The 24,825-nt window shown below is 41.2% G+C and overlaps 2 protein-coding genes across 2 annotated transcripts; one reads left to right on the top strand and one right to left on the bottom strand.

Annotated features, from left to right (window-relative positions):
* Window positions 1-1,963: 1,963 nt before the first annotated feature.
* On the bottom strand, window positions 1,964-12,808 carry LOC119503511. The gene is made up of 8 exons (XM_037795342.1): window positions 12,476-12,808; window positions 11,841-11,899; window positions 11,618-11,754; window positions 11,334-11,461; window positions 10,724-11,017; window positions 10,210-10,543; window positions 2,939-4,201; window positions 1,964-1,998 (listed from the first exon to the last, which is right to left on the bottom strand). The coding sequence occupies exons 1-8, from the start codon at window positions 12,623-12,625 to the stop codon at window positions 1,964-1,966; spliced, it is 2,400 nt and encodes a 799-aa protein (XP_037651270.1). The 5' UTR covers window positions 12,626-12,808.
* Window positions 12,809-14,884: 2,076 nt separating this feature from the next.
* Window positions 14,885-17,953, top strand: LOC119503885. The gene is made up of 2 exons (XM_037795902.1): window positions 14,885-15,170; window positions 15,298-17,953. Exon 2 carries the CDS (start codon window positions 16,142-16,144, stop codon window positions 17,798-17,800), a length of 1,659 nt encoding a protein of 552 aa, XP_037651830.1. The 5' UTR covers window positions 14,885-15,170; window positions 15,298-16,141; the 3' UTR covers window positions 17,801-17,953.
* The last annotated feature ends 6,872 nt before the right edge of the window (window positions 17,954-24,825 follow it).

Genomic DNA, 24,825 nt, shown 5'->3' with positions numbered 1-24,825 from the left:
TATTTTCCCTCTGAGAAACGTTCAGTACTGCAAAATACGGTGTAAAATGCAGCTTATGACGCATTGCAGGCCTGACAGAGAACAGAATACACAGCAAAATCGACAGTGTTAATCCAACACTTAAAGAGTCAATTTTAACACTAAGTCAGTGAACATATGGTCCCTATCTACAGAGTGTTAAAATAACACTGGACATAGTGTTGAATTTTCAGAGTCAATTCAACTCTAGAAAGAGTTAATATTTTACACTACACTACACTGAGAAGTGTTACTCAAGTTTTACACTATGACGAAAATAACACTCATAGAGTTATTTATAGTTGACACTGAATTTTTAAGTGTTAATCAGAATTAACTCTTATTAATTTACTCTTCATGAGTGTTAAGCCAACTTGACACTGAATTTTAAAGTGTTAATCAGAATTAACTCTTATTAATTTACTCTTCATGAGTGTTAAACCAACCTAACACTAAGTGTTGATTAAGAAATTACTCCAAACAGTGTTGATTTTTTGAATGACTCCTGCCAGTGTTAAAACATATTTACTCATGTACTTACTCCCTTTAAGTGTTATTCTTACTCAACACCAAGTATTACTTGTTCTTTCACAATAAGAGTCCTGATACAAAATACTGGCATCTCATCAGCTATACAATAAGCTCTTTTCTAATAAAATGCATTCTTCAACAGAATTAGTTTTGAGTGTTTTGCATTTTCTACTTTACCATGTCCACCTGATACTTAAAACAGGTAAAACTAAAAATGTTTGCAGGGGGGAAACAATAAACACCATTATATCCATGTCTTAATACAAATTTATTAAAAATAAAGACATTAACCCTCAGGTCAAATGTAGTTTTTTAGACATGCTCACACCAACACGAGCTACATAACAATAAAACTTCACTTTCAGTTTAAGAGATGAAAAAAAAAAACAGTGTTCTTAAAAGACATGGTATATTTCAAATTTTAAAATCTTAACTATTTCTCTTAACAATGAAAAATGTGTTTAAACTGCATTTCAGAGGATACACACAGAGGATAATTCAAGCTATTTTCAACCCAGAACAAACTTCACTATCATCTGGAATCTACCAACCGATTCATAGCAAAATATTATCGAATTGGCCACTGAATGAGTTGTGATGTGAGAGTGCACCTGCCTTCATGTGTGTTTGTGTTGACTTTAGTAATTGGCCAAATTCAGATTTTTTTTTTCCAGTGGTGAGACATATTTGGCTTTAGAATATTTGACTATATGTTCAGACATTATACTACTGCTGCCAACTCAAGTGCCAAAAAATAAATACATTTTTCATTTGAAACACTGTTCAAACATGCTAAAATGGCTTTAAAATATTCCATCTATAACACTATGTGGAGTGCAGTTAGATTTACTATTGGACTTTCAACTTCCCAGAGATTAGTGGGTTTTCTATTCCAGCAGGTGTTCAAATTAAATTTTTAAAAGGAGAGATTTGCCGATTTACAACCTTATCTCAATCTATCCCATATAGTGTGAAAAACGCCAAATTATGTCGCTGTGCCCCAGAGAATGTCTACAACAAATGCGGGAATTTTCTATACTATATGCAGATAGACTGAGATAGGTTAAAAATTGGCAAATCTCTCCTTTAAGAAAAGTGACAGCCCTAGTAGCTGAATTGTAAAGATCTTGGTTGGAATCTATCAGTATGGTGGCAGATGATAGGAAGTTGTCTATAGGTTGAATAACAATAACTCCTTTTCAACCATCACTAAAATACAACAAACCACCCTTAGGGAAATACAAATGACAATGGGAAATTCCATTAGGAGGATATATATGGAAGCAGGATTACCTCAGCCAGACAACCAGCAACTTTTGATCTTGCTAAACGGTAATGATAAATAAATGACTTTTGTTATTAAATATTCAAGTTGGGTTTCAGAAATTAAATTTCATACAAACAGCCAAATTCCTTAAGGCCATCGCATCCTGCTACCTAGATTACCCCCTAGAGGACACATTGTAAACATCAACATCTTAAATTTTGCCTAAAACTCCACTTAAATGATCCATAAAGGTCCATATGAAAAATCGTCAACTTTGAATTAACACTAAAAGCACTGGTCAAGGCCGCATTAGATGGCAATATGGAACTATGAAAAGGGAGGAATCTGTTGTTCCATATGCCATTTGAACATCCACTGGTTTGAAGTAGAGCAACTCTTGAACATCAAACACCTTAAGTGCCTGGAATGGCTTAAACACAATTTTAAATGCATGGTAATGTTCATCAAAACAAATGGTTTCTACACCAGAGCCAGTAAGTATTACTTGTTCATCTTTCACAATAAGAGTCCTGATTTTACAGAATACTGGCATCTCATCAGCTACCTCAACACATACTAATAATCCAGGGCGATATTCAGTGCCATAGTGCTTTACCCACTTCACTGACAGAACATTATTAGATATTGCAGCATTTAGTTTTGCAGCAATCTCAGGACCTTCTTTCAATTCTCTAAGCTGCACTATCTTTCCTGGACCAATAGTTAATCTGCCCTGGCTGAAAGATTCCCAATTCAAGGCCATGTATCTTTGGTGCTTTTTGGCCAATGTCTTTGTGATATTTTTGAAACTCTTAAGTTGGGTCTTGAAAAAGTTATGCTTTGCCTCGTAACGCATACACCATGTGTGCAGAATTGGTCCAATATTCCTTATACATCGAGGATAATGCGTCATGAAATGATGCTTAGGCAAGAGGTTTTTAGCAGGAAACAGACGCTTAAAAAGCTGATGATGCTCAACAATAATGTGTTTCAGAAAGATGGTCATACCATCAGTTAGGACTGGAGAAAAAACAATATTCGCTATCTGCAGAAGCAACATTAAAAGATGCCAGTATTCATCGTCTCTTCGCACTAGATCACCAAATATCAACGGCACGTTACGCAACAAACACCAGGATTGTATGACGTTGAGGCCCAAATCGTTACTCCCATCAAATAACTTAACTGCAGGGGGACGATTTCTCCTCTCAGTGTAGCCATAGTTATATGACTCTATTCTACCAGCCAGTTCTTTAGCAGTTAAGAAGTTCTCCTGCACATACTGCAATACAGGTTTTAGCTCAAACTGTGCTACTCCTTCTAAAATATCGTGCATGATATCAACAGAATAATTATCAGCTGTGTTGAAATATTGCAGAGAGTTCAATAAACACGAACGCTTGACACCATAAACATGAGGTAATTGTGGATTTGTTTGCATAGTATGGCAATGTTCTGCATGCATGTTTTTTGTTCGTAATATCACACTTTCTTCATCTTCACAAAACACAGTTTGAAAATCACCTTTCTCTATGACACAAAAACAACAGCAATTCCGAGCACTGAACGATTCTACAAACCCAAAGAGTCCATGTATACCAAGATTATCCCCGGTGACTTGCACAATGCTACCATGAACAGGAGTTTTGAACGTGGGAACTTTAATCCCATCAGTTTCAAGCAATTTTAGGTCACTAACGATTGGCTGAAGTATGGTGTCAAACCCATAGGTTTTAATGTCCTGAGCATGAAAAAGTGCACACAGATGTATATTGACTAAAGACGAATTAAACTTTGGTGGAAAATTTCTCAATGTAAAATAGATTGCCCCCAATTTATGTATACCTTTTTTGGATCCCAATGGGTTAGCTGTCTCAAAGTCATCATAAAATAATTGAATTTGCAATGCAAAATTTTCATTAGAAAAAAGAGGATGTCTCTTCATATACAACCCATCTTTTAAATCGAAATATACACCGTCCTTGGACGTGTGGCTAGAAGTAAACATATCACTGAGGTTTGGATTTCTGAGAACAGACTGCAATGTTTCAAGAATTGGAACATAGGTAAATTTGTCAGTTACAACTATCTGATCGTAAGTTCCAGTACATCTGTTTCTTCTGTTTTCAAATCTGACACCAAGTACTTTTTCGACAGGTTCAACAGTTTTCCATTTCTGTTCAAAATACGAGTTTCGTTTTGATTCGGAATTCAGTGAAGTAAAAGGGTTTTCAAGTTGTTCAAAACTCTGTTCAATTTTTGCTTTTGTACTAGTATCCTGAGACGAAAAGCATTTCAAAGCGGCATCTTTAGCTTGACTCTGTACTTCCAGTACTACTTCTTCCATATTTGATACAAAACTATTTAAAGTAGACTGGCCTACACCAGTGTAGGGGTTCTACTTTGGTAGGTTTTGGTTATTAGCAAAATAATTAATAAATAATAATATAATTATTAATATTAATAAAGATTATCAATAAACATCAATAATAAACGGGGCACCACCCTGGAATCAGGGACCAATGACCAAAACGTTAATATAGTCTCATTATATATGCTAAACTATCAATTTGGAACGTTGATTAATAATTAAATTAATAACTATAACCAAAATAGATAGTAAAGGTTGAAGGATATCGGAATTCTTGACATAGCAGAGGTTGGCATTATTCACTCTTGTGCAACATTAAAGAGACCAGCATGTATATTCCACAATCATTTATTTACAAGATAATAAAGGTTCAAAACACAATATTAATCTAACTAAATAACTAAACTAAACAAACCAAACACAGTGTGTGTGTGTGTGTGAGAGAGAGAGAGAGACAAAGAGAGAGGGGGGGGGGGAAACAAGATGGGTTCTTGTCTCAAAATGTCTGTATGGCCTACAAACAAAATGGCGGGCACTGTAAAACTACAAAGATGGCTGAATCAAAGATGGCGGAATCAAAGATGGCCATCAGCATGTCACCACATGACCTCTTTGTTCTTCTGAAAAGAAGGACAAAGAGGGGGGGGGGGGGGGTGATGTGGGGTTAAGATTATCTGAAGCTGTATGTTTATGGTTAACTAATTCACAGTTTCTGTATGTGATCTTTATGTGTGTTAGATATGCAGTGGGTTAGAAAAGATGGTTAGTTGCATGCGAGACCTTGTCTATGTGAAGCATAAACTAAACACATCAGATGTGGCGAAGCCAGTTACCCAAAAATCAAATACAGATAAATCACCACAGTCAAACTCAATGAATAACATTAAACCAAATCAATACAAGTACTTTCTAGAAATCAAAGTTGGACAGTCTTGCTCAGCCCTGTGCGATTGCTAATGCTAAGTTAAGCCCAGTACGTTACCAATCCATGGAAGAAAAGGGTTTGTGATTCCATGTGTTGAAGTTGTGGTTCCCAATCAAAGATGTCGTCTTTGCTGTTAGTTTGGTGCTAACTTCTTTGCTTGATAGCTTGAAGTTAGCTGGTGAAAAGGGCAGAGCACTCGCGTCGTCTGCCGTTTGGTTCCTTGGTTGCAATGGCTGTTTCCTAACAGGCCATTGATCAGAACCAGAACTGTTTTGCAAGTTCTGGACTTGAGAGTCGTTCACCTCAACCAGGTCAGCCTGAGTTGAGGAGATGAAGAGCAGAGAGAGCGCAGCAGCTCACCTCTCACACGTCAGGAGAGATGAGCAGATGAGAAGAAAGAGGAGGAACAAAGGACATTCCTCTGGTTTTGTTCTGGCAAAATTTCACACCTCTGGGTGAAATGTTACTGTAGCCAATGAGGACTGAGATCAGAGTCAAGGATCGTGTTACTGAGTTCATGAAGTGACTGTCTCTGCCACCAGAAATGGCAGGTCCCTACATCCCCCCTTTTGGTTTTTAAGATGTGTACCATCCTTGAAGAGCAAACAGAAGGTTGAACAGTTCACAGATCCTTGGAAACAACCTGGAGGTTGTACAGTCCAATCCCTGGGGACAACTGAAAAGTTGTTAAATCCATGATTGAAAAAGTTCATTCAATAGTTCATTCCATTTTGTAACGTCTGGGCAGTTCATTAACCAATTGGGCATTGGTTAAGACTATCTATCCTGGCTAAGCAAGAGCAGTCCCTAAGTTACAAATAAAACCAGATAAACAAAAATAATAGCATTGTATAAAATACCTAACTATGTTTCTCTGTTATTTATAAGGTTAGTGAAGAACAGGAATGTTAGAGGTGTTAAGGTGAGAGGCGGAGAGTGTCACCTAAAACAATGCGGACAGGTGTATGACTGGTTCTGTACAGTCATAATGTGGTGTCCTAAACTAGTGTGTGCACTAGTGATCTCTAAACAAGATACTACTAAGGAGTTGGTCTAAGTGTACTTGTAAAGTTGGACAGTGGTGTCTGAGTTGAGTTTTTGCTGTTGCTAACAAACTCAAATTTTCCCTAGTATCTGCAAAAGAGGAAAGGAAAATGAAGGCACCGTTATCTAGCGTCAGTCTCACTGTTAGCTAGGTGTAGCTAGTACCGTGGGAAGGTAGCTCTGGATCTCTGATGCTTACCTCGTGGCTCAGGGCTGTAACGCTCCAGGTAGCCAGAGGCAGAGAGGCACTCAGAGTAGCTATCACTGTATGCTAGATTATGTCCATGTTCTGAACCTCGTTCAGAGTCTGAAATGTGGTCAGAGATGCTGTGGTCATCGTCAGACCGGTCACGCCAATTCTGGGACAGAATTTCAGCGTATGGCTTTCTAACACTTCTGTTGTGTGAATGCCTATCTCTATGCAAATGGGGGACATGGCGGTTACGCTCAGTGTCCCTATGCAACCTCTTCTGACCCCCCTTCGACCTGTTGTGAAGGTGGTCTTTTGAGGTGGCAGATCTGCTTGACACGTCAGTGTTTGAGCTGGTGGGCTCAGTTAATTTACCCCCCTTTTTGGAAATGACCAGAGTTTCCCAAGCTATCTGTGTCATCTTCCTTATCTCACACAGTGAGGGGTTACCCTCATGCGTCCTCAGTACGACGTGAGTGCGTACACAGGGATGCAGATTCTGCAGAAATAAGGACTTGAAGAAAGAGTTTTCTTCTAAGCCTGGCGCATTCTTACCTTGGAAGTATGCATGCCTTAAACGTTTGTAGTAATCTCTAGGATTCTCACTACGTGAATGTTTAATTTGAAGGGCTGCAAACATCGCTGAGGTCTCATCAGCTGTGGAAGAGAATTCTTCTATCAGTGCATGGCGAAGCTCACAATAGTCATTTCTGACACTGGGAGGTTGTGACTGTATAAACTTGTGCACAGCTTTAGAGCTGGTTTTCCACACAAGTTTAACTTTCTCCCTTTGGGTGGCGTGTGTTAAGTCAATTAGATTGTGATCTAATTCCTTAAAATAGTCATCAATGTGTTGATCACAGTTGCCTGGATCAAAACATTCAATGTCCTTAGCTATGAATTCCAGCACTTCATGGCGTGGACCATGGGGGGTCCTTTCTGCTGAAGGCAAGACTAAATTAGCATTACAATGCACTGGTGTATCACATGCTAATGTCCTCTCTGGCTGAGAGGCAGAGGCTGGACAGCTGTCATCAAGTGAGGAGAGGGAATCGGAGTAACCAGAATCACAGTAACTGACAGGTGGGGAAAGACATTCTAATCTAAGCCCTAACAATTTTTCTTTATATTGAAAAAGAGCTAACTCTGCTGAATGCAGGTCTTCTAAGTAACGCATGGCTTTCTTATCAGCTGTCTGAACTTCATGGAGGAGACTAGCACTTTGCGTTCTTAGGCTATCTACCTCTTTTTCCAGGGCTACTTTACTCTGAATGGCAAGACTGGTTTCCCTGTGAAAAATCAGAAGTAAGCATTTTAACAATGAATCTTTGGATGCAGTCTGCGCATCAAACCTGTCTGTGAGGAGCGATTCCATTTCTTTCCTGCACTCACTGAAACTCAACCTGCTGATGAGTTCAGGGCAGCCAGGGTTTAGGCTCTGTGCTAGGGAAGAAATAAAAAGCTCTACACAGGGGTTCTCCATTGTTAAACCTGGAATTAGAGGGTGAAACTAAACAGGATGTCTAGTACAAAACAAAACAATGTTGTTGGCTATGGTGTTGCGTTGGCAGACACCTTGTGGTGTAATTTGGGAGGTACACAAGCCTTACAACAATACACTGGCCTACACTATGAGGGGTAGCTCCCTGTGGAGTAGCTCCTGTGGAGGAGGGGACCAACTAGTGACTCTAGTGGGCATCAACAAAAGGCCAGTAAAGTAAACAAAGGTTTATAAAATAAGTTTGCTTACACACAACATGCACTAACTGAAATGCAAAGCAGTTACAGTTGTGATGATGTCTCTTAAAGGTGACTCAAGCTGGACACGTGGAAGTAACAGCTAGGTTGCAAACTTATATCACAGGGCTGGTAGCACACTGTGGCTCTTATCTTAACTCAGGCTGTGGAATGCTTGGCAGTTACACAGCAGGGTACAAGCTCTCTATGTTACACAGGGCCGGTGGCACGCTGTGTCATTAAAGGAACACTTAGATTAACAGCAAAATATGACAACTAGACTAGATTGCATTGAATACGTGGTATTCAAATGCTGAACCAAAATTCTCTCAAGTTCTACAGCGTAGGTCAACTTGAATTAGCAGCAAAAGCAAATTATTAACATTAACACTATAAAGGCTTAAAGTGTTAATACTCAAAATCTCTCAAATAAACAATTCTAACCACAATGTACTTGTTTAAAAGTACAGCTGGACTTCTACTCCTGTGGAAGACTAGTGGTGTAGAATGTAAACACTTTTGGTTTGTTTAGAAGTGGAATATGAAATTTTTGTTTTTGACCAAAAATGATGCTGAAAATTAATATTGTACAATTATGAACATTTGCCAACAAGAATACTATGCCTCACACGGGGCACCATTATGTAGGGGTTCTACTTTGGTAGGTTTTGGTTATTAGCAAAATAATTAATAAATAATAATATAATTATTAATATTAATAAAGATTATCAATAAACATCAATAATAAACGGGGCACCACCCTGGAATCAGGGACCAATGACCAAAACGTTAATATAGTCTCATTATATATGCTAAACTATCAGTTTGGAACGTTGATTAATAATTAAATTAATAACTATAACCAAAATAGATAGTAAAGGTTGAAGGATATCGGAATTCTTGACATAGCAGAGGTTGGCATTATTCACTCTTGTGCAACATTAAAGAGACCAGCATGTATATTCCACAATCATTTATTTACAAGATAATAAAGGTTCAAAACACAATATTAATCTAACTAAATAACTAAACTAAACAAACCAAACACAGTGTGTGTGTGTGTGTGTGTGTGTGAGAGAGAGAGAGAGAGAGGGGGGGGGGGGGGAAACAAGATGGGTTCTTGTCTCAAAATGTCTGTATGGCCTACAAACAAAATGGCGGGCACTGTAAAACTACAAAGATGGCTGAATCAAAGATGGCGGAATCAAAGATGGCAGAATCAAAGATGGCCATCAGCATGTCACCACATGACCTCTTTGTTCTTCTGAAAAGAAGGACAAAGAGGGGGGGGGGGTGATGTGGGGTTAAGATTATCTGAAGCTGTATGTTTATGGTTAACTAATTCACAGTTTCTGTATGTGATCTTTATGTGTGTTAGATATGCAGTGGGTTAGAAAAGATGGTTAGTTGCATGCAAGACCTTGTCTATGTGAAGCATAAACTAAACACATCAGATGTGGCGAAGCCAGTTACCCAAAAATCAAATACAGATAAATCACCACAGTCAAACTCAATGAATAACATTAAACCAAATCAATACAAGTACTTTCTAGAAATCAAAGTTGGACAGTCTTGCTCAGCCCTGTGCGATTGCTAATGCTAAGTTAAGCCCAGTACGTTACCAATCCATGGAAGAAAAGGGTTTGTGATTCCATGTGTTGAAGTTGTGGTTCCCAATCAAAGATGTCGTCTTTGCTGTTAGTTTGGTGCTAACTTCTTTGCTTGATAGCTTGAAGTTAGCTGGTGAAAAGGGCAGAGCACTCGCGTCGTCTGCCGTTTGGTTCCTTGGTTGCAATGGCTGTTTCCTAACAGGCCATTGATCAGAACCAGAACTGTTTTGCAAGTTCTGGACTTGAGAGCCGTTCACCTCAACCAGGTCAGCCTGGGTTGAGGAGATGAAGAGCAGAGAGAGCGCAGCAGCTCACCTCTCACACGTCAGGAGAGATGAGCAGATGAGAAGAAAGAGGAGGAACAAAGGACATTCCTCTGGTTTTGTTCTGGCAAAATTTCACACCTCTGGGTGAAATGTTACTGTAGCCAATGAGGACTGAGATCAGAGTCAAGGATCGTGTTACTGAGTTCATGAAGTGACTGTCTCTGCCACCAGAAATGGCAGGTCCCTACACCAGCAACCTGAAGGTGTGCAATAGCAGATGCACACATATCACGAATATTCACGTTGGATACTGGCAGAACTTGAGAGCTACTGGCTGCTTCTTCAAAATCTTGTGACTGAGCATTATCTGCAACAACATCACTGTCTACAATATCATCAGTTTCGACTTCATGCTCAATTTCCCTGGCATGTTTTGTGTTTAAATGTTTCCTGAAGCCCGAAAAGGTACAAAAAACATGGCAACATCCTGCCTGAGTACATTTCAGGCGAAGTGATTTACCAGGACAGAAACCATGAATCAATCGCATATGCCTCACAAGCATGTTGGTACTCACAAAATGAGTCTGGCAAACAAAACAAATCACCCCCATTGTATCAAATAAGACTGGGTGAAATGAGAAACTCACTCACAATATAAAGAAAACAAACAAAAAAAACAATACCATAGCATTTATAGATAAGCCCGCCCCGTTGTTGTCAGTCCCGGGAGTCAATGTATACTACTGTAGTAGTCTAGCTCTAACCTCTGCAACACGTGGACTCTCATGGACTTTTCCGATGTCTATGTTGTACACAGTGGTCTGTAGGAAGGTGTACATGTTGTGGAGTATCTGATTGTACATGGTACCAAATACAAAGTGAACCTTAAAGAGTTCATCGAAAGCTCCAAGAGAACTGGTTGACTTGCATGGTATGACCTGCTTGTCCAGAACGATGAAAAACTCATGGATGGTGCTCCTCTTCATCCCAACGGCAAGAAGATAGGGTTGAGTGGTGCTGTTGATGGCATCAACATGTTCCTGGATGCTTGTGCCACTCTGAGGATAAAAGAATGAGCAAAAGTTAAACATTGAAAATCAAAGAAATAGTTTAAATCTCTCTGGTTCAATGATCTTAAATTACTACTGAGGGTATATAAAAAAGGTTTTTCCAAATTCCTAAGGTGTCTCATATAAGAGATAATTTGTGTGTAACTGTATCCATCAGTTTAACCAATTTTTTAGTAAAATATTTTCTACACAACAATCAATTTCATACATGGGAGACATTACAGATGAGGGAAAAACATTGTGTTTCCTCCCAACATTACACCCACTCTATTTGTTTCAAATGGAAAAAAACTACAATACAAACCTTCTTGAACACAACAAGATGCTTCTCAGCCTGGGTTGCGGACACCTTGCCTGGTCTTTTCCGGCCTTGGGCTGAAGGAGGAATCAGGTGGAGGAGGAGGATAATGGAAGATAGATCACTGTCCCATCCTGTACACAGAAACAAAAGAGCTAAATGTTATATAATGGTACTATAATCTTACAATTTAAAAACACCATTCTTTTAAAGCTGCAGCTGAACCAAGAAAAAGGTAGGGTATTGAAAAAGAAAAAAGTCAAAGCCCAAGACGAAGTAAATCAAAGTACCAGAGTCAACATTGGCATCATCCAATTCCTTTTCACTTGATGGAGCTTCTGCACAATAAATCAGTTCTTCAAGGTCACTTGTGGTAGGGAGAGCCTTGCTCTGCTGGATGACCTTTTGTTTAAATGTAGTAGGCCACCTAGATAGAGAAATACTTGATTAATCCAATATTTCATTCCACGAACTGGGTTTTTAGGCTAGGACTACTACAGAGTAGGGACCAACCTCTCCAAAAACTTGGCAGCTACATCTTCTCCAAACTGCAGGATGAAATCTTGCTCAATCTGCAATAGATAAATGACATACCAAGAGAGAGTTTTAAGAAACTTAAAGGGATAGTTCAGATTATTTGATGTGGGGTTGTATGAAGTACTTATCATGTCACCTTCCCCCAACCTATTGCCACAATAGTCATGTTTTTAATTTACCTATATAGATGCAATTCGCTTCCCATTAAGCTGCAAAATAATATTAAAATCAAATTTCAGAAATTCCTAAATTTATGCAGTTATGTAATCCCTGGAGATCAGATACTTGTCAATCACAAAAGCACTAGCCTTTTAATGCTTTGTATGATTGAGTCATGCACAAATATCTACATCTTACATTACTACAAGAAGTTTAGAATCTCTATGGTTGATTTGGCATTGGAATGGGAAGTGAACGGCATCCAGACTGTAGACAGAATCAGGTACAGTACCACAACGAAAGGCTGGGGAGAGGGCACCAAAGAGACGATATAACAATACATACAGTATTGTTATATCGTCCTTCCCAATAGGTGAAAAAAGTGTTGCTGTTATAACATTCATTTACATTTGTATGACCTAATGCCCATTTTTCTGCAAAATACTCATTACCAGGCCTTTGACATCTTTGAAGCGCGGAAATTCAGTCAAGACGTCCGAGGATTTCTCATCGTCGAGAACCATATTACGACGATATTCAAACGTCATCTTCATCTTCTGCTTGATAATGGCCTCATCAGAAGAATATTTCATGAAGGACATGGCCTCCTTGCATTGCTCTTCACTCAGGGTCGTCTCAGGACTAAATGAAGCATCTCTTCTAGCTGTCGGTCCTCCACCAGACAGCTTATGTGATGACCTTCTGGTCTCTGATGAAGCACTCCTCCTCTGGATGGTTTTGAGCCTCCATGCTAAATAACCAGTGCCACTTTCACCATCATAGAAATGTTCCTTTAAAAATATAACAGGATCTATTAGTTATGAAAACAGCAGAACTTCGTTACATTTTTGAAGTTGTATAAATGTAATACAGGATCATTTGTGTGATCTAAATGCTTTGGACACTGCAAATATTTGGAAATAGCAATTCACTATTTTCATAATATGAATCAGGCCTATAAAGTGCAACTGTTTTAATCTACTGTGCAATCTAATTTTAAATTTTACAACCGTAATTAAATTTGGGCGCACTGGTCAAATTTACTTGTGTTGGTTTGCCTTTGCTTCTTTCTCTTTTGTACAGCCTATAGTAGGAATGCTCTTAACAGTCTAATAACAAGAACACATAAAAAGACTTACATATCCATTTTTGGAATATGGATCCATCAGGTAAGGGAACATGGCAACTATGCCTTTAGCATACATCTCTCTGACATGCCGTGTCGGTGCAGTCCTGACAAGGGAAGAGTGAACAAGTCTATTAACGTCAATGCTTACAATAAACCTCAGAGCAATGAAAATAAAAGAATGGCACTTAATAAAAATGAATAAAACAAGTGGTTGGTAAACGATTCTCAGCTCTTGTTTTTTAGCTACGTCATTGTACACAGAGCAACAGCATGCCAGGCTGAAGACATCTGAATTACCCATGAGTTTCAGTCATTTCTGCTGCAAGGATGTTAATCATCTGTCGCCGTGAGGAGTCAGTCAGACCTTTCGTCCGGTTGTATTCCTTGACAATAGAGTCTCCACCAGGTTTCTTGGCCAGCGCAGATTCAACCAACTGTGAAACGACAGAAGACAAGACAATAATCACTAAAAATTAAATAATCTTGGAGAGCTGACAGTAAATACACAGGAAAATAAAATCAAAAGTGTGCAATCCTCAAAGGAAGCTATCACAACATACATTTTACACATCAACTTACACGTTTGGCATCTTGATCTTCCTTCTGCCGTTTTCTGGAAGGGCTGTAATCATCATCTAGAATGACTGTATCATCAGAGTCGCAGGATACAAATTTCAGGATGACCGTATCATCAGGGCGGCAGCCTGAAATATCCAGCGCTGAATTGGTTACGACATCAAGCGGTGGACTGGCGGACGAAGTTGTCCCCTCGGAAGAGCCGGACGAACTTGTTCCCTGGGAATCTACGTGTAGTTCAGGAAAGAGAGGGAAGAGAGAAAAATAAACACCTACCATTTGTCAGTTTATCACAACCTTAAAGTGTAACTGAGTCTTATTCAATATTCATTGGACTATGCTGAAAGAAATGGGAATTAAGATAGAAGTTTACCGTTGTCAAATGTGATAGTAAATACACCAGCGTTGGGCTGCTGTGCTACTTCTTCAAAGACGTCTGTATCCACCTCAGTTCCCGTCTCATCATATACTCTGATGCCTTTGGTGACGGGTGGGATGGAGAACTTCAGGAAAGCTTAGGGAAAAAACACAAACGGAGTCATACCATATGAAACCATGCCATCAATCTGGTCATACTGTCTGACAACTTTCATCAATCATCTTAAAAAAAAGTTGTCCCTAGATACCATTTAGGTGGGAAACAAACTCAACTAAGCCGACCAATACAAGTCAGCCCTTGATTGCTGTGACCTCTGGAAATGCCCAAAAGGTAGCTTGCCAGAAAGTGAGATATGGAAATTATTTTCAACCAACAGAACAATGACGTGCATCCTCAAGGGTGTGACTGATGGCTTACCAGCATTCAAGAATTCCTCCAAGCTCGGTTCACTGATCTTGACATATTTCTGTTCGTTATTGATTTGGGTTTTAATCAACATGATGGCATCTGTAAAAGCAAAACTGAATTTGTGTTATGATCTACAACACAAAGTTACTCTGACAGTAGCATCAGCTCCTGTTGGCATATAGTAGATGGGGAAATCGTATTGGTTGATTTGGGCTTTAAAAATCACAATCAGAATTTGTCTAATTTCAAATTCAAAGTAACTGTTTGGACTGAGTGGAGTCTCTGAGACGTGACAGCAGAAACCATTTTGACATGTGTGTAAATGTGGCACACCTGAGACAGTGTGGCCACATTTCAGTGATGATATGGTGTGATGATTTAACTTATTATTTTGGATCATTATTTGTATTTATGTTAGGACCTTTATTTATTTTCTTACATTAATGACACCGTTTTAAAAAGGAAGTTGTGAGGCGGAACGTTTGTGTTCGCTTCAGTTGCTCCGGGGAACGGTTGAGAGAGCGCACGCTTCCGCTGTTTCCTCAGAAGCAATTTGGCGCGAAACAAGATGCACCGTCTCCTCATTGTTTACTCTTCTACCTGCTTAATACAGGTCGGTAAACTGTAAATAAACTATTATTATATACTTTACAAGGTCGGGTTTTATTAATGAGATTATTAGCTAAATATTTACGGAGTTTATATTGATTTTTATATGCATAGAAGACCAACAGGAGTTACGTCCGTCCTGGCGCAGTGTGTACATATTAGTGCCATTTTAGGTCTAAAGTGGCCTGACAATAGAAGAGTGTCTCTCAGGGCTATGGTGAATATTTAGGATGATTGTGTACTAATGTGTTTACTGATGTGTTTATTGGGTCTCAGGCACTTTATTAATAGTGACTGAAAGTTATAAATTGAATGTAAGTTGTTAATTACACTAAAGTATGTTTTGTTCATGTAGCACAGCATTTTCTTGTTTATATATTTCTGAATCCTGTAATTATTACAGAATAGCGCCTGGAGCGCCGAACTGAGCCAGTTGGCATATTGGCATAGTTAAAGGGGCATTGTGTAAAACTGCTGAATTGCTCTAAATGAGTATAATACTGTCTAAACCAGTTAATTACTGTGAGAGAAGAAGTATTTTAAGACTCAAGATGTTTATTTAAATATGAAAATGGATGTTCATCACAGAGAGAGTAACTGACCAAGTGAATGTGTGTTTTATTGAGACTGTGAAAATACTGAAGTAAGTAATGGACTTTAATGAAGAGTATGGAAATACAGATAACAGAAATATGTTGTGTTTATGGCTACATGTGTTGAGTGAGTGTAATAAAACAGAAGCAATTTGGCGCGAAACAAGATGCACCGTCTCCTCATTGTTTACTCTTCTACCTGCTTAATACAGGTGACATTTCTGTTACGGTGACACCCGTCCCTGGGACCCGTAACAGATCTTGGGGGCTCGTCCGGGATCGGCGCCACTTCCTAGTCTGGGGCTGATCCATTGATGATATCTGGGACCAATACAAGGGCTGATGAGAGCCGTGAGCTGGAGCAGTGACTGAGCCATTGTGGAACGGAGTGACCTACTGTGAGGGAAGGGAAGGAGCCACTGCCATGTCGGAGAGCGAGAGGAAAAGCCTAGTGTGGGACATTAGGAAAAGCCTACTCACCCTGTCAGCGGAAGGGCTCTTCCACATTGCCAAGGAAGTGGGTCCAGTGTCCGGCTTGGACTGGTCTGAGCTCCAAAAGGGAGACCATGAGGGCTGCTTCGACTACATCAGCTCATTCATGTACAGTAAGCACTTGCTTGAGTCAGAGGACAGTGGGATGGTTGATTTGTTGATTTTAAAGGATGCTGTTGATGCTGTTGTTAGTAACCGGGATGTAACAGATTTGCCAGATTTAGAACCACACAATATACAGACAACCACGCAAACAGTACATACTGCTCACACTACAGATGACACCACCAATCTAATGTCCCAAGCCGTAGGCACAGCTAGCTCTACTGTCCCACTCAGTTCTGTTTTGCCTAGCAGTGAGGTTTTCACAACTAGCCCAGTGAGATCAAGGTTAGCTAGTGCTGTAGCTGACACCACAAATACTGAGTTACTGAAAATGCTCACTAGCTATGAGGAGCTTGGCAAAAAGCTTCGTCAAAGTATGATTGTACCTGAAACACAGTCACTAGAACACACCCCGCTGTTACCAGCACAGGCCACTAAGTCACATAGTGGCTCATCATACAACAACTTTACAGATCAGCCTGCCCGCGAGGGGATGATCTCCTTAAGAGACCTCTCCTACCTCCAGAGAAGAGAGTTTAAAGTGCAAGGGGGTCAGGTTGGTGATCAATCATCAGACATAAGCTACAATAATGTCTGTAAACAAGTGGAGGAAGGGATTAAAGAAGGCTTCCATGACACAGAGATAGTTCGTGGTGTGCTCCGAATAATAAAACCTGGAACCTTTAAAGATATGCTCATAAACAAGGATGACCTGACGGTGACGGAACTCAAGGGGTTCCTCCAGGCCCACTTAAGGGAGAAAAACAGCACAGAGTTATTCCAAGAGTTAATGTGTGCCAGACAGGATGAGAACGAGACACCACAACAGTTCCTTTACCGGGTAATAGGGTTGAAACAAAGAGTCCTATTCACATCCAAACTGTCAGATGCAGGCATTAAATACAGTGCAGCTACAGTTCAAGATGTCTTCCTACATACGGTCTACCAGGGACTAGGATATAAACACAGTGATGTACGCAGAGAATTAAAGCCCCTTCTGTCAAGCGGTGAAGTAAGTGATGAAACAATACTACGCCAGGTAATGAGGATCACTAGTGAGGAAAGTGAGAGACAGAAGAGGATAGGTTCTTCTCGTCGGCAGACCACAACGAGCGCACACAGCGCGCAGTTTGAACCTAATACATTCCAAGAACGTAGCGACAAGCAAGAAAGTTCCACATTCAAAACAAAGACGGACCCTATTAAAGAGCTTGCAGCCAAAGTAGATGAGCTCACAAGTTTAATAGAGGCAATGAGACAGCAACGCCAGCCACGGCCAGCAGACCCGGTGAATCAGTATTCTCAAAATAAGGTGAGAATGAAGAGAGAGAAACCCTATGGGTGTCCAAAATGTGTTGAACAAAACCGGCTGGACTGTAGCCATTGTTTCTACTGCGGGGAGGGAGGACACCGGGCCGTAGGCTGTCTACAGAAACAAAAGAGCCAGGGAAACGCGAACCGGTCGCTGCAGTGGGGCGCCCAGTGATCGGACCTGAAACGCAGTCCCAAACTGAGCCGTCTGGGGGGGTAAGAGCTCAAACCATTTGTAAAAACGGGACAACAAATCTTTCCTCGTCCATTACCCAAGACGTAGCTAGTACACAGAGTAATTACAAGCAAAGTGACTCCTCAGCTCAGTTCTCATTTGAGCCACCAGGTGTTAAACGTGGAGCTGTTGCCAAGCTAATAGGAAAGGAGGCTCTGATACAGTGTAACCTTAGTGGCCTGGCAGTGACTGCATTGCTCGACTCAGGCGCACAAGTTAGTATAATAAGCCGAGCCTGGAAAGATCAATATCTACCTCATCTCAACATTCGACCAATGTCTGAAATTATTGAGGAAATGGACGAGCTAGAAGTGTATGCAGTTAATGGGGAGCTTATCCCATTCGACGGCTGGGTACCCATAATGACCAATCTACCAGGGAATGAGGACCCCAGTCTTTCCGTCAGTGTCCCATTCCTAGTCAGCAGCTTGACCATGGAGAGACCATTAATTGGTTTTAATGTTTTGGAACAGCTCATTGAGGGACAGCCAGAACGAATAATGCCTACTCTGACTAAGTTGCTTTGTGATGCTATCTGTGTTGCTGGTGAGAAAGCAGAAGCCATTGTGAGCTTTATTCAGACAGCAGAACCAAAAATGCCACAAGGACGCCTAAGAACAGGTGTAAAAGACATTGTCATCCCCGCCGGTCAGGTCGCCTGGGTGAGGTGCCGGGTTCCCCCAAACATGAACCCTTCTGACTGTCCAGTGTTGTTTGAAGCTGATGAAGGCAGTCAGCCATTAGAGCAGCTGGATTTAGGGACAGGTTTGGTTGAGATGCAAAACCCTGCAAAGCCTTATGTCACAATTGCAGTTGGAAACAACACCAAACATGATGTTACCTTACCACGGAAAACGGCATTGGGCACCTTGCAGCACATTGAAAGGATTGTGACTGCTGACTCTCCCGACCAGCCGACATCTACCATAACAGTCAATGAGATCAACTCTCGACCCACTGAGTCAACTCCACCCCTGTGGCATCCGCCGGTGAAACTCAACCACTTGGAGGAGGAACAACAAGAGGTCGTCAAGAGGATGTTGTATGAGGAATCCAAGGCTTTCGCGAGGGATGAAGATGACATTGGATGTAACCCGAGCCTGCAAATGGTGATAAATCTAAAAGATGATATTCCTGTGCAGAGAACGTACGCTTCCATACCAAAACCACTGTTGCGGGAGGTCAAAGAATATATCCAAGACCTCCTTGTGAAGGGATGGATAGTTAAATCTAAATCCTCCTACTCTGCCCCTGTGGTGTGTGTGCGGAAGAAGGATGGCACCCTACGCCTCTGTATAGATTATCGTCTACTGAATCAGAAAACTGTGCCAGACAGACACCCACTGCCTCGAATACGGGACCTGTTGGACACCTTGGGTGGGTACTCTTTGTTCAGCATCCTCGACCAGGGTAAAGCGTACCACCAGGGTTTTGTGGCTGAAGGTTCACGTCATCTCACCGCTTTCATCACACCCTGGGGGCTTTATGAGTGGGTAAGGATCCCGTTTGGTCTGTCCAATGCGCCTGCAGCATTACAGAGAAGTATGGAGGAGATGTTGAGTTCTCTGCGAGATGAGTGCTGTATACCTTACCTCGACGACATACTTTGCTACTCAGGGTCTTTTGAAGATCACGTGGAGGTGATTCGCAAAGTGCTCCAAGCATTACAATGTCAGGGGGTGAAGCTCCGACCTGAAAAATGTGAAATGTTCAAGGAAGAAGTTCGCTATGTAGGGCGCCTTGTCTCCGCTGAGGGTGTTCGAGTTGACCCCAAAGACCTGGAGGCGGTACTGGCTCTAAAAGAGAAAACACCACAGACTGTGGGTGATATGAGAAGGATCCTAGGCTTTCTCAGTTACTACCGGTCGTACATACAGAACTTCTCGAGGATAGCTAAGCCATTGTATGAGTTGCTCCAAGGGAAATCCTCGACACTGCACACCTATTCCCGTCAGAGTAAGACCAAAGGCCCCCAGCTGTCATCTAGGGCACCTATAGAGTGGACTGTTGAGCATCAACGTGTACTTGAGGGACTGGTTGACATGTTAACTCATCCCCCGGTTTTAGGGTATCCAGACTTTGACCTGCCATTTGTTCTGCATACTGATGCATCGGAGCAAGGTCTTGGGGCTGTTCTTTATCAGCAGCAGAGCGGAATGTTGCGAGTAATTGGCTATGGGTCACGAACCCTGACAAGTGCAGAAAAGAACTATCATTTGCATAGTGGCAAGTTAGAGTTCCTGGCGTTAAAGTGGGCAGTGTGTGAGAAGTTTCGAGATTATCTCTTTTATGCTCCGCACTTCACCATCTATACTGACAATAACCCACTCACGTATGTCATGAGTACGGCCAAACTCAATGCGGTTGGCCACCGCTGGGTGGGAGAATTGTCAGACTTCTGCTTTAACATCAAATACAGACCTGGGAAAGCTAACACCGATGCTGATACTCTGTCCCATGTCCCTCTTGATATTGATCGCTACATGTCAACATGCACAGAGGAGTTGTCGCAGGATGTGGTGAATGCAACTTGGGAAGGAAGTCAAGCGGCCCAGAGAAAAGATGTGGCCTGGGTAGCTGCCCTCTCTGCCTCCTCCCATGACGTTATCCTACAGCCCCGCACACCCCTCCATGAAATAGGTCATAATGAGTTGGTTCACGCCCAAAGGGAAGACCCCACGATTGGGGAGATCATAAGGCTCAAAGAGGTGAATGATAAACTGACAGATGGTATCCGGAGGTCAGTGAAGGGAACCGCTTGCAAGCTCCTTCACGAGTGGAACCGACTACACCTTGAGGATGGAATCCTGTATCGACGGACATCAGAAAGAAAACAGTTAGCCCTACCTCTCAAATACCAGTCGGTTGTCTTGAAGCATCTTCATGATGACATGGGGCATGTGGGCACAGAGAGAGTACTCCACCTCGCCAGAGAAAGATTTTACTGGCCTTATATGAAAAGGTGCATAGAGGACTATGTAACTAAGAAATGCTCTTGCATAAAACAGAAGAAGCCCACAGTCCATGTGCGCGCACCCATGAGCGGCATGAAATCTAACTCACCCCTGGAGCTGGTCTGTATAGATTTCTTGCATCTTGAGAAAAGCAAAGGGGGCTATGAGTACATCTTGGTGGTAATCGACCATTTTACAAGGTTCGCCCAGGCCTACCCAACCAAGAATAAAGCTGGCCGGACAGCAGCAGAGAGGATCTATAATGACTTTGTACCTCGTTTCGGGTTCCCTAACAAACTCCATCATGACCAAGGACGGGAGTTTGAGAATGAACTCTTTCGAACACTCGGGCAGCTCTCTGGGGTAGGTCATTCCCGAACATCTCCATACCACCCCCAAAGTAATCCAGCGGAGCGGTTCAACCGTACCTTGTTACAGATGTTACGTACACTGACAGACAAAGAAAAGGAGTCATGGAAAGAACATCTCCCGCAGGTTATACATGCATATAACTGCACCCGCCATGAATCCACTGGTTATTCACCACACTTCCTGCTCTATGGTCGACACCCTCGCCTCCCTGTTGATCTCCTGTTTGGGTTGTCAGAAGAGACAGATCCGGTGACACATAAAGGATATGCTGAGAAGTGGCATAAAACAATGACAGAAGCATATCATATTGCTAATGATAACAGCTTGTCATCTAGTGCCAAGGGCAAGTCCTATTATGATAAGAAAGTGAGAGGAGTGGTTCTAAAGCCAGGAGATAGGGTGTTGGTGAGGAATTTAAGTGAACGTGGCGGGCCTGGCAAACTGCGTTCCTACTGGGAGAAGAGAATATATGTGGTAAAGGAACAGGTTTCAGATAATCCAGTGTATGTCATCCATCCAGAAGGTGACAACAAAGGGAAAACAAGAACGCTGCACAGAAATCTGCTCCTGCTGGTCAATGACTTACCAGTGGAGTTTCCACCACAGCCAACCAAACCTACTTCAAAGCCATCACAGAGACAAGGAAAAGTGAGAGTGAACGACGTGAGAGACCAAACTATAAGGGCGGAGACATCTGACTCGGATGATGAGTCTGCAGGAGGTTACTGGTTGAGGATACCGGTGAGTTGGGCCGAGCCAAGAACAGCAACTGCACCTGAGAGAACAACCATGTCCCAGAGAAAGCGAATGCCAGTGTTGGAGACACAGTCTTCCTCTGAGAAAATGCCTGATAAGACTCCCAGGAAACCTGTCAGACTCCAAAATGAACCAGCACACAGAATATGTGCCAGAAACACCCAATACAGGGATGGAAATCCGCCTGAGTCAGTTGAAGTGTATAGGGAAGATCTGGAACGAGTGGAGGTCCGAACCTTACCTGAACTGGACTCTGTACCACTGCAAGCTGAAAAACAGGATCAAGAGGAAGAAGGGCACTTACCAGAGAATGGTGAACTACGTCTTGAGGAGGAACAGGATATCCCTCGTCAAACTGAGCCAGAGGAGAACAATGGGCTTCAGTCCGACGACGAGCGGGAGTTGCCTCAATATGCATACCTTGATGAGCAGATACAAGGTTCTCAACCTGGCTCCCCTGTCCCACTGAGAAGGTCCACTAGGGAAAGACGACCAGGCCAAATACTCACCTACTCATCCCTTGGTCATCCAACTTATCAGTCACGACCTACCGTAAACGCGGTTAACACATACCCCATGCCCTATACTCACCTGTGGTACTCACAGCCGTACCCACCAACATTCTCATACACACCCCTCATTCAATGTCCGTGTTTACCATTTACTTACCCCACACATGGTTATTGAAAAGCACACACATAATTTGTCCTCATGGCCAGACACTCTTGAGGTGTGAGGATTTTGGTATATTGTAAATATTTGTTTATCAGAGGATGTTTAAGTATTTTGAATGGAAATTTGTGTTCAAAGTAAGTGTCGGGAGCCACTTTTGTTGTTGGGGAGCGTGTGGCACACCTGAGACAGTGTGGCCACATTTCAGTGATGATATGGTGTGATGATTTAACTTATTATTTTGGATCATTATTTGTATTTATGTTAGGACCTTTATTTATTTTCTTACATTAATGACACCGTTTTAAAAAGGAAGTTGTGAGGCGGAACGTTTGTGTTCGCTTCAGTTGCTCCGGGGAACGGTTGAGAGAGCGCACGCTTCCGCTGTTTCCTCAGAAGCAATTTGGCGCGAAACAAGATGCACCGTCTCCTCATTGTTTACTCTTCTACCTGCTTAATACAGGTCAGTAAACTGTAAATAAACTATTATTATATACTTTACAAGGTCGGGTTTTATTAATGAGATTATTAGCTAAATGTTTACGGAGTTTATATTGATTTTTATATGCATGGAAGACCAACAGGAGTTACGTCCGTTCTGGCGCAGTGTGTACATATTGGCGCCATTTTAGGTCTAAAGTGGCCTGACAATAGAAGAGTGTCTCTCAGGGCTATGGTGAATATTTAGGATGATTGTGTACTAATGTGTTTACTGATGTGTTTATTGGGTCTCAGGCACTTTATTAATAGTGACTGAAAGTTATAAATTGAATGTAAGTTGTTAATTACACTAAAGTATGTTTTGTTCATGTAGCACAGCATTTTCTTGTTTATATATTTCTGAATCCTGTAATTATTACAGAATAGCGCCTGGAGCGCCGAACTGAGCCAGTTGGCATATTGGCATAGTTAAAGGGGCATTGTGTAAAACTGCTGAATTGCTCTAAATGAGTATAATACTGTCTAAACCAGTTAATTACTGTGAGAGAAGAAGTATTTTAAGACTCAAGATGTTTATTTAAATATGAAAATGGATGTTCATCACAGAGAGAGTAACTGACCAAGTGAATGTGTGTTTTATAGAGACTGTGAAAATACTGAAGTAAGTAATGGACTTTAATGAAGAGTATGGAAATACAGATAACAGAAATATGTTGTGTTTATGGCTACATGTGTTGAGTGAGTGTAATAAAACAGAAGCAATTTGGCGTGAAACAAGATGCACCGTCTCCTCATTGTTTACTCTTCTACCTGCTTAATACAGGTGACATTTCTGTTACGGTGACACCCGTCCCTGGGACCCGTAACATAAACATAGACTAATGTTAATATTAACTTATCTAAAATGATACTTACCATCACTGGACCACAGCACATAAGGGGGATATCTGAAAAAACAAGTAGAACAATTTCATGTAACATTAAAAGGAATACAGGGGAAATAAAGTCAGTTAGCTTATATCAGAGAATTACAGAAGACTTATTGACAATTAAGAACTACCACAATGCGTTGCCATCAGCCTCACAGCAATTTGCCATTCTACCTCTTCTACAGTTCTGCTGTGCAAGACATGATGATATAGCAGGGTTTTTCCAGCATGAAAGATGTTTTAGTGGTGATCAAAGACAAATCAGGAACACCAAAATGTGTAAAAACAGCCATTTCAATTCTTGATAAACAGTCTCTCAATTCTGATCACAAAATATTGCGTTAATATTAATATCATGCTCCTAAGTAGCAATAAGTGAAGTTCTTTTTAAATTACATTCTTTGCTTGTGTTCTCTTATATTATGATTTGGGAAATCAATCAGCTATCACAACTTTGTGTTTACCCGCCACGTGTTAGCTGTTAGCCCCGGATAGCTTGTTAGCTAGTTAGCTAGTTCAGCTAACTCCCTACACATGCAGTCTTTGTATTTTACTGTAATCTATGGACATTAATAAGAACATAACTGTCACTGCTCCACATTGCGACTTGCCGACATTACAAGTACAGTTTGACATTAGCTAGTTAGCGTTAATTGGCTTAATGTTGCTGACACATTTTAGCTAGCCTTCCACATGGTCACGTTAGCTCTGTGTTATTCAGTATTTTAAGACACAAAACCAGCTGGAGTGTATGTTGAACAACAATATAAAGTTATCCTAAAATGCTGCTTCTGCTGAAATACTCAAATTTGGTTTAATAAGTGATTAAGAGAAACTTACC

Source organism: Sebastes umbrosus, chromosome 15 (genome assembly GCF_015220745.1).
Source record: "Sebastes umbrosus isolate fSebUmb1 chromosome 15, fSebUmb1.pri, whole genome shotgun sequence".
Lineage (NCBI taxonomy): Eukaryota > Metazoa > Chordata > Actinopteri > Perciformes > Sebastidae > Sebastes > Sebastes umbrosus.
The sequence above is the reverse complement of the archived record's forward strand: the minus strand, read 5'-3'. Positions and strand labels throughout refer to the sequence as shown.

Excerpts from the sequence above, each read along its gene's own strand:
- LOC119503511 (XM_037795342.1), bottom strand. The coding sequence starts at position 12,625 with ATGTCCTTCATGAAATATTCTTCTGATGAGGCCATTATCAAGCAGAAG. Across the intron at positions 11,462-11,617 it reads TGATGCCAATGTTGACTCTG|GATGGGACAGTGATCTATCT; the intron begins GTACTTTGATTT and ends TTCTGTGTACAG. Across the intron at positions 10,544-10,723 it reads AGAGTCCACGTGTTGCAGAG|ACTCATTTTGTGAGTACCAA; the intron begins GTTAGAGCTAGA and ends TTTGTTTGCCAG.
- LOC119503885 (XM_037795902.1), top strand. The coding sequence starts at position 16,142 with ATGTCGGAGAGCGAGAGGAAAAGCCTAGTGTGGGACATTAGGAAAAGC.